This window comes from Hyperolius riggenbachi, chromosome 2 (genome assembly GCF_040937935.1).
Source record: "Hyperolius riggenbachi isolate aHypRig1 chromosome 2, aHypRig1.pri, whole genome shotgun sequence".
Lineage (NCBI taxonomy): Eukaryota > Metazoa > Chordata > Amphibia > Anura > Hyperoliidae > Hyperolius > Hyperolius riggenbachi.
The window spans coordinates 29,153,758-29,164,449 of NC_090647.1; the positions used below are offsets into that span (position 1 = coordinate 29,153,758).

Here is a 10,692-nt window from a genome sequence, read left to right on the forward strand (position 1 = left end):
TACTACATGGAGGTGGTAAGATTGGTCAGGGATTGGCCAATCATAATTAAAATTGTGTACAAGGCTGAAGTGAGAGAGGAGGGAATGGAAATTTTCACAACAGCTGCCCCTCTGAAAAAACCCCTTTAGAAATTAAAAAAAAAAATACTAAACAGCTCCAAGACAAGTCTTGGGGTGTATACACACATTCAATTTTGATTGGCCAATTGCTAGCCTATTTTACCATATCCCTGTAGTATGAGGACCAATAGGTTTTGAGTACTATGAAAAGATTGTGTAGGTACGCTCTCATACTACATGGATGAGGTAAAATTGGCCAACCATGGGTCAATCAAAATTGCATGTGCGTATGCACCCTTACGATGTTTATAACATACCTTTTAATCACATTTATTGAAATGTGCGCACTTGAAGAGAGATCCAGGCACCAGATGAGTTGCAAATTTCACCATTTATTACATTCCCACTAAAGACAGATACAAAACACCAAGGTTACCTGGTCTCTGAGGAAGCAGGCATTTTTGCTTGCGAAACAGCTGTCAGGCCATAGCCTTGGTGTTTTGTATCTGTCTTTACTGGGGATGAAATAAATGGTGAAATTTGCAACTCATCTGGTGCCCGGATCTCTCTCTTCAAGTGTGTACAGTTGACTTCTCAACCAGTGGCACAGTGAGTTATTCCCCCGATAAACCCCCCAAGAGATGCCATCTCCGCATCAAATGCCGATCATATTCTTTTTCTTCACGTGTACATTTTTTGAAATGTATCAGTTTTCAATCCTGGGGTGTGATAAAGAAGCATGGCAAGCATCACACCTCAGGATTCTCCCTACATATGGTTACAGAACCCTGTGAGACACATAAAACAATATGGAGGGGCTCAGTGAAAGTGGCGGCAAACGTGTGGATGGGTCTGAAGGAGTCTGAGCACAGAGCATGAAATGAGATCTGCCCCGCCTCATAATGCAGGTAGATCCTGATTTTATGTTTGGGCATATCGCTATATAACATGATATCCTGCCGGTTATGCTTCACTGTATAATGATGCTCTCCTCCCCTGTCCAAAACCCAGGACTTCTCATTACTGCCAATCATGGATAGGCCTCCTTTTCTGTCGATGCTGGAGTAACACATCCCAATCCTCCAGTTGTCTGAGTTACGAACATCCACATCACAGTAATGCCGCCCAGAGGAGAAGGTCCGGAAGCTTAACACCTGGGGAAAAACCAGAAATCTCTCCGGTGCTGTTGGGTATTGCTGTCTTGAATCTGACCTGGAGGCAGTTTTCCCATCACCTGATACGTGTATATAATACCCAGCTGTGTCTTCATCCAGTAATATGTCTGCATACACCGGCATCCCCAGTGTTAGTGGTGGCACTTCTGTATTAGGTCCTGCATCCTGGATATGAACATGTTGTAGAGTCCAAACAGGTCGGGAAGGAGGCCAAGGTTGTTGAGCAGCGTCAGGAGCTTTGTCCTCTGTGCTAGAGCGTGGAGGGGCCTGTGCACCTGCACGTTTTGGTATTTTTACCCCAGATATGATATCAGCTAGTCCTGTGTGTAATGTGTGTGAGATGCGGGCCACATCCAGATCCCCTCCATCACGAAGCAGTTTATCGTTTTTCTCTTTGCTCTTATTTCCCACCTCGGTGTCGCCTAAATCACTCGTTTCAGATTTCTGTAGGACAGTCAGTGGATCAGCCATGTTGCACAGCTCCTCGATCTGATGTTTCTTCCTGGACAGCTTGTTCTTCTTTATTTCCAGCTGCTGGATGGCATTCTCATAAGACAGGGTTACCTGGTTTAACTGCCCGGTGATTTCGCTCAGGACTTTCTTCTCCAGGTCCGCCAGCCGTCTCCTGATGTCTCTGAAAATGCCAGTCACTCTCTTCGTTTCACCGTCTGCTTTTTCTTGAGCTTTCTTCATGCTGTTCTGAAGACTCCGGACTCCTTTCTCAGCCTCCTCGGTCTCCGCTCTCAGTTTCTTCAGATCATTTCTCAGCTTCTTCTTCTTTTTCTCAGAAGCATGAGCCAGAATCTCCACCTGGTGTCCCCGATGTTCTCCGGCCAAGCTGCAGGACACACAGATACAGGCAGCATCCTCAGTGCAGTAATACTCCAGGATCTTCCTATGGACGGAGCATTTCCTGTTCTCCAGGGAACTGGTGGGGTCACAAAAGACATGTTCTGGTGCCTTGCTGTGGATTTTCAGATGATTATCGCACAGAGAAGCTTCACAATGCAGACAAGACTTAACAGCAGCCACGGGAGATTGGAAACAGTACGTACAGCAGACTCCAATGACCTCCTTCTGATGCTGGGTAGACAGGAAACGCTCGGCTATGTTCCTCAGAGCGATGTTCCTCTGTAACGTTGGCCGCCCCTTGTATTTTCTTCTGCATTCAGGACAGGAGTAACCTCCAGCCTTCTGTGTATCCAGCACATGATCAATACATGCCCGGCAATAGTTGTGTCCACACGGGAGGTTCACGGGATCTGTATAAATGCTCAGACAGATGGGACACTCCAGCTCCTTGCTCAGATCAGCGGACGCCATCGCTGGCTGCACAGGAAGTCAGTTGCCGGGATACGTCTGCATAAGATGGGATTCAGCTCATCTTTCTCTCTGGTTTCTTGGTCTTTACATAACAAGAAGCTTTGGTCTCTGACCGGCCCTGAACGCAGACAATGGTGACAGTCGGCATGTGAGGGTCTCCCTCCTCCCCTCAGTGTACACAGCTCAGCCTCCCCCACCAGGAAGAGTCCAGTTTCAGGTCTCTTATCATACTGAGGCCTGGATACACAACACGTCACCAGGGCGACAGGGAGGGGCTAACAAACAGCAGTGAGGTAATGTGAGCTGTAACTAGGCAGTTTCTCCAGCTGTGCTCTAATCATCAGCTGCCTGAGGCTCAACACACACCATACAATCTTGGTTGTTCAATCTTACCACTTTCATGTAGTATAAGAGCTTATCCAATCAATTATTCAAGGTATTTTCAATCTGTTGGCCCTTATATTACATAGATTTGGTAAATCTGTACAACCAAGATTGTATGGTGTGTGTTGAGCTTGAGGCTTTATTTACTTTGTGAATCACAATACTCAGATTTGTACTGGGTGGATGCAAGCAACTCAAAATAAACTTTGCACTGGACTAATCAGATTTATTTTATTAATATTTTGAATTTCCATAACACCAGCATGACATGACACTGTGTGCTAGAGAATAGAATCAGAATCAATGTATTTCTCCAAGTAAGTTTGCACTTACAAGGAATTTGTCTTGGCAGTTGCTTAACAAACACAAACAAAAACAAGCTATAATCATCAAAATCATAACAAATAAAGGCTTGAAATATATCGCTCTGCATGTAGCCTGGGGTGTAGGCGCCATGGTTGCAGCAGTCGCCAGTGCGACTGAGCCTGGGGATCCTGAGGAACCTGCTTGTCCTCCCCACATGCTGCGTGGGGGGGAGCACCAGCGGGCGCACGAGCTGTGGCTGAGGGGGTTCATCCAATACATTGTTGGGATCCAGCGCTGCATGTACTACTTACTTACTTCCTTTTCCTGCGTCCCATCCCATAGTGACAGTGCCCCCTAGGGGGCGCTGTTACTGTGACATGGAGGCAAAAACTGGAAGAAGCGAGTGGATCCAGCAATGACCCCCTCAGCCACTGCGCCCCCCCCCCCCCCCCCCGCCTGGCTACCTGTACTGGAGCACCTATTCCTTGTTACCTGTACTGCTGTGCCTGTTCTGGGCTACCTATACTGGGGGCACCTATTCCTGGCTACCTATACTGGGCGCAACTATTCCAGGCTACCTATACTGGGGGAAACTATTCCAGGCTACCTGTACTGGGAGAAACTATTCCAGGCTACCTATACTGGGCGCAACTATTCCAGGCTACCTATACTGGGGGAAACTATTCCAGGCTACCTATTCTGGGCGCAACTATTCCAGGCTACCTATACTGGGCGCAACTAGTCCAGGCTACCTATACTGGGGGCACCTATTCCTGGCTACCTATACTGGGGGAAACTATTCCATGCTACCTATACTGGTGGAAACTATTCCAGGCTACCTATACTGGGGGCACCTATTCCTGGCTACCTATACTGGGGGAAACTATTCCTGGCTACCTATACTGGGCGCAACTATTCCAGGCTACCTATACTGGGGGAAACTATTCCAGGCTACCTATTCTGGGCGCAACTATTCCAGGCTACCTATACTGGGCGCAACGATTCCAGGCTACCTATACTGGGGGCACCTATTCCTGGCTACCTATACTGGGGGAAACTATTCCAGGCTACCTATTCTGGGCGCAACTATTCCAGGCTACCTATACTGGGGGAAACTATTCCAGGCTACCTATTCTGGGTGCAACTATTCCAGGCTACCTATACTGGGGGCAACTATTCCAGGTTACCTATTCTGGGGGAAACTATTCCAGGCTACCTATACTGGGGGAAACTATTCCAGGCTACCTATACTGGGAGCAACTATTCCTGGCTACCTATACTGGGGGAAACTATTCCAGGCTACCTATACCGGGGGTAACTATTCCAGGCTGCCTATACTGGGGGAAACTATTCCAGGCTACCTATACTGGGGCAAACTATTCCAGGCTACCTATACTGGGGACAACTATTCCAGGCTACCTATTCTGGGGGAAACTATTCCAGGCTACCTATACTGGGGGAAACTATTCCAGGCTACCTATACTGGGAGCAACTATTCCTGGCTACCTATACTGGGGGAAACTATTCCAGGCTACCTATACCGGGGGAAACTATTCCAGGCTGCCTATACTGGGGCAAACTATTCCAGGCTACCTATACTGGGGCAAACTATTCCAGGCTACCTATACTGGGGGCAACTATTCCAGGCTACCTATACTGGGGGAAACTATTCCAGGCTACCTATACTGGGAGCAACTATTCCTGGCTACCTATACTGGGAGCAACTATTCCTGGCTACCTATACTGGGGGAAACTATTCCAGGCTACCTATACCGGGGGTAACTATTCCAGGCTGCCTATACTGGGCGCAACTTGTCCAGGCTACCTATACTGGGGGCACCTATTCCTGGCTACCTATACTGGGGGAAACTATTCCATGCTACCTATACCGGTGGAAACTATTCCAGGCTACCTATACTGGGGGCACCTATTCCTGGCTACCTATACTGGGGGAAACTATTCCAGGCTACCTATTCTGGGCGCAACTATTCCAGGCTACCTATACTGGGCGCAACTATTCCAAGCTACCTATACTGGGGGAGACTATTCCAGGCTACCTATTCTGGGCGCAACTATTCCTGGCTACCTATACTGGGCGCAACTATTCCAGGCTACCTATACTGGGGGAAACTATTCCAGGCTACCTATTCTGGGCGCAACTATTCCTGGCTACCTATACTGGGGGAAACTATTCCAGGCTACCTATTCTGGGCGCAACTATTCCAGGCTACCTATACTGGGCGCAACTAGTCCAGGCTACCTATACTGGGGGCACCTATTCCTGGCTACCTATACTGGGGGAAACTATTCAATGCTACCTATACTGGTGGAAACTATTCCAGGCTACCTATACTGGGGGCACCTATTCCTGGCTACCTATACTGGGGGAAACTATTCCAGGCTACCTATTCTGGGCGCAACTATTCCAGGCTACCTATACTGGGGGAAACTATTCCAGGCTACCTATTCTGGGTGCAACTATTCCAGGCTACCTATACTGGGGGCAACTATTCCAGGCTACCTATACTGGGGGAAACTATTCCAGACTACCTATACCGGGGGTAACTATTCCAGGCTGCCTATACTGGGGGAAACTATTCCAGGCTACCTATACTGGGGCAAACTATTCCAGGCTACCTATACTGGGGGCAACTATTCCAGGCTACCTATACTGGGGGGAACTATTCCAGGCTACCTATACTGGGGGAAACTATTGCAGGCTACCTATACTGGGAGCAACTATTCCTGGCTACCTATACTGGGGGAAACTATTCCAGACTACCTATACCGGGGGTAACTATTCCAGGCTGCCTATACTGGGGGAAACTATTCCAGGCTACCTATACTGGGGCAAACTATTCCAGGCTACCTATACTGGGGGCAACTATTCCAGGCTACCTATACTGGGGGGAACTATTCCAGGCTACCTATACTGGGAGCAACTATTCCTGGCTACCTATACTGGGAGCAACTATTCCTGGCTACCTATACTGGGGGAAACTATTCCAGGCTACCTATACCGGGGGTAACTATTCCAGGCTACCTATACTGGGCGCAACTAGTCCAGGCTACCTATACTGGGGGCACCTATTCCTGGCTACCTATACTGGGGGAAACTATTCCAGGCTACCTATTCTGGGCGCAACTATTCCAGGCTACCTATACTGGGGGAAACTATTCCAGGCTACCTATTCTGGGTGCAACTATTCCAGGCTACCTATACTGGGGGCAACTATTCCAGGCTACCTATTCTGGGGGAAACTATTCCAGGCTACCTATACTGGGGGAAACTATTCCAGGCTACCTATACTGGGAGCAACTATTCCTGGCTACCTATACTGGGGGAAACTATTCCAGGCTACCTATACCGGGGGTAACTATTCCAGGCTGCCTATACTGGGGGAAACTATTCCAGGCTACCTATACTGGGGCAAACTATTCCAGGCTACCTATACTGGGGACAACTATTCCAGGCTACCTATTCTGGGGGTAACTATTCCAGGCTGCCTATACTGGGGGAAACTATTCCAGGCTACCTATACTGGGGCAAACTATTCCAGGCTACCTATACTGGGGGCAACTATTCCAGGCTACCTATACTGGGGGAAACTATTCCAGGCTACCTATACTGGGAGCAACTATTCCTGGCTACCTATACTGGGAGCAACTATTCCTGGCTACCTATACTGGGGGAAACTATTCCAGGCTACCTATACCGGGGGTAACTATTCCAGGCTGCCTATACTGGGCGCAACTAGTCCAGGCTACCTATACTGGGGGCACCTATTCCTGGCTACCTATACTGGGGGAAACTATTCCATGCTACCTATACCAGTGGAAACTATTCCAGGCTACCTATACTGGGGGCACCTATTCCTGGCTACCTATACTGGGGGAAACTATTCCAGGCTACCTATTCTGGGCGCAACTATTCCAGGCTACCTATACTAGGCGCAACTATTCCAAGCTACCTATACTGGGGGAGACTATTCCAGGCTACCTATTCTGGGCGCAACTATTCCTGGCTACCTATACTGGGCGCAACTATTCCAGGCTACCTATACTGGGGGAAACTATTCCAGGCTACCTATTCTGGGCGCAACTATTCCTGGCTACCTATACTGGGCGCAACTATTCCAGACTACCTATAATGGGGGAAACTATTCCAGGCTACCTATTCTGGGCGCAACTATTCCAGGCTACCTATACTGGGCGCAACTATTCCAGGCTACCTATACTGGGGGCACCTATTCCTGGCTACCTATACTGGGGGAAACTATTCCAGGCTACCTATTCTGGGCGCAACTATTCCAGGCTACCTATACTGGGGGAAACTATTCCAGGCTACCTATTCTGGCGGCAACTATTCCAGGCTACCTATTCTGGGGGAAACTATTCCAGGCTACCTATACTGGGGGAAACTATTCCAGGCTACCTATACTGGGGGAAACTATTCCAGGCTACCTATACTGGGGGAAACTATTCCAGGCTACCTATACTGGGGGAAACTATTCCAGGCTACCTATTCTGGGCGCAACTATTCCAGGCTACCTATACTGGGCGCAACTATTCCAGGCTACCTATACTGGGGGCACCTATTCCTGGCTACCTATACTGGGGGAAACTATTCCAGGCTACCTATTCTGGGCGCAACTATTCCAGGCTACCTATACTGGGGGAAACTATTCCAGGCTACCTATACTGGGGGCAACTATTCCAGGCTACCTATTCTGGGGGAAACTATTCCAGGCTACCTTTACTGGGGGAAACTATTCCAGGCTACCTATACTGGGAGCAACTATTCCTGGCTACCTATACTGGGGGAAACTATTCCAGGCTACCTATACCGGGGGTAACTATTCCAGGCTGCCTATACTGGGGGAAACTATTCCAGGCTACCTATACTGGGGCAAAATATTCCAGGCTACCTATACTGGGGGTAACTATTCCAGGCTGCCTATACTGGGGGAAACTATTCCAGGCTACCTATACTGGGGCAAACTATTCCAGGCTACCTATACTGGGGGCAACTATTCCAGGCTACCTATACTGGGGGGAACTATTCCAGGCTACCTATACTGGGAGCAACTATTCCTGGCTACCTATACTGGGGGAAACTATTCCAGGCTACCTATACTGGGGGAAACTATTCCAGGCTACCTATACCGGGGGTAACTATTCCAGGCTGCCTATACTGGGGAAAAAAATTCCAGGCTACCTATACTGGGGCAAACTATTCCAGGCTACCTATACTGGGGGCAACTTTTCCAGGCTACCTATACTGGGGGAAACTATTCCAGGTCACCTATACTGGGAGCACCTATTCCAGGCTACCTATACTGGGGGCAACTATTCCAGGCTACCTATACTGGGCGCAACTATTCCAGGCTACCTATACTGGGGGAAACTATTCCAGGCTACCTATACTGGGGGAAACTATTCCAGGCTACCTATACTGGGAGCAACTATTCCAGGCTACCTATACTGGGGGCAACTATTCCAGGCTACCTATACTGGGCGCAACTACTCCAGGCTACCTATACTGGGGGAAACTATTCCAGGCTACCTATTCTGGGGGAAACTATTCCAGGCTACCTATACTGGGGCCAACTATTCCAGGCTACCTATACTGGGGGGAAACTATTCCAGGCTACCTATACTGGGGGAAACTATTCCAGGCTACCTATACTGGGGCCAACTATTCCAGGCTACCTATCCTGGGCGCAACTATTCCAGGCTACCTATACTGGGGGAAACTATTCCAGGCTACCTATACTGGGCGCAACTATTCCAGGCTACCTATACTGGGCGCAACTATTCCAGGCTACCTATTCTGGGCGCAACTATTCCAGGCTACCTATTCTGGGGCCAACTATTCCAGGCTACCTATACTGGGGGCAACTATTCCAGGCTACCTACACTGGGGGAAACTATTCCAGGCTACCTATACCGGGGGCAACTATTCCAAGCTTACTGTACCGGGGACAACTATTCCAGGCTACCTATACTGGGGGCAACTATTCCAGGCTACCTATACTGGGGGCAACTATTCCAGGCTACCTATACTGGGCGCAACTATTCCTGGCTACCTATACTGGGCGCAACTATTCCAGGCTACCTATACTGGGGGAAACTATTCCAGGCTACCTATACTGGGGGAAACTATTCCAGGCTACCTATACTGGGCGCAACTATTCCTGGCTACCTATACTGGGGGAAACTATTCCAGGCTACCTATACTGGGGGAATCTATTCCAGGCTACCTAATCTGGGGGCAACTATTCCAGGCTACCTATACTGGGCGCAACTATTCCTGGCTACCTATACTGGGGAAAACTATTCCAGGCTACCTATACTGGGGCAACTATTCCAGGCTACCTATACTGGGGGAAACTATTCCTGGCTACCTATACTGGGGGAACGATTCCAGGCTACCTATACTGGGAGCAACTGGAATAGCCTGGAATAGGTGCCCCCAGTATAGGTAGCCAGGATTAAGTGCCCCCAGTATAGGTAGCAGGATTAAGTGCCCCCAGTATAGGTAGCTTGGAATAGTTGCCCCCAGTATAGGTAGCCTGGAATAGTTGGCCCCAGTATAGGTAGCCTGGAATAGTTGTGCCCAGTATAGGTAGCCTGGAATAGTTTCCCTTTCCCCCAGTATAGGTAGCCTGGAATAGTTTCCCCCAGTATAGGTAGCCTGGAATAGTTTCCCCCAGTATAGGTAGCCTGGAATAGTTTCCCCCAGTATAGGTAGCCTGGAATAGTTTCCCCCAGTATAGGTAGCCTGGAATAGTTTCCCCCAGTATAGGTAGCCTGGAATAGTTGCCCCAGTATAGGTAGCCTGGAATAGTTGCCCCCAGTATAGGTAGCCTGGAATAGTTGCCCCAGTATAGGTAGCCTGGAATAGTTTCCCCCAGAATAGGTAGCCAGGAATAGTTGCGCCCAGTATAGGTAGCCTGGAATAGTAGCCTGGAATAGTTGCCCCCAGTATAGGTAGCCTGGAATAGGTGCCCCCAGTATAGGTAGCCTGGAATAGTAGCCCCAGTATAGGTAGCCTGGAATAGTTTCCCCCAGTATAGGTAGCCTGGAATAGTTTCCCCCAGTATAGGTAGCCTGGAATAGTTTCCCCCAGTATAGGTAGCCTGGAATAGTTGCCCCAGTATAGGTAGCCTGGAATAGTTGCCCCCAGTATAGGTAGCCTGGAATAGTTGCCCCAGTATAGGTAGCCTGGAATAGTTTCCCCCAGAATAGGTAGCCAGGAATAGTTGCGCCCAGTATAGGTAGCCTGGAATAGTTGCCCCCAGTATAGGTAGCCTGGAATAGGTGCCCCCAGTATAGGTAGCCTGGAATAGTAGCCCCAGTATAGGTAGCCTGGAATAGTTTCCCCCAGTATAGGTAGCCTGGAATAGTTTCCCCCAGTATAGGTAGCCTGGAATAGTTTCCC

At 49.0% G+C, this 10,692-nt stretch overlaps 1 protein-coding gene across 1 annotated transcript; it reads right to left on the reverse strand.

The window, feature by feature from the left end:
• Nucleotides 1-809: 809 nt before the first annotated feature.
• LOC137544733 (E3 ubiquitin/ISG15 ligase TRIM25-like) lies at nucleotides 810-2,558 on the reverse strand. The gene has a single exon (XM_068265824.1). It carries the CDS (start codon nucleotides 2,556-2,558, stop codon nucleotides 810-812), a length of 1,749 nt encoding a protein of 582 aa, XP_068121925.1.
• Nucleotides 2,559-10,692: the final 8,134 nt, after the last annotated feature.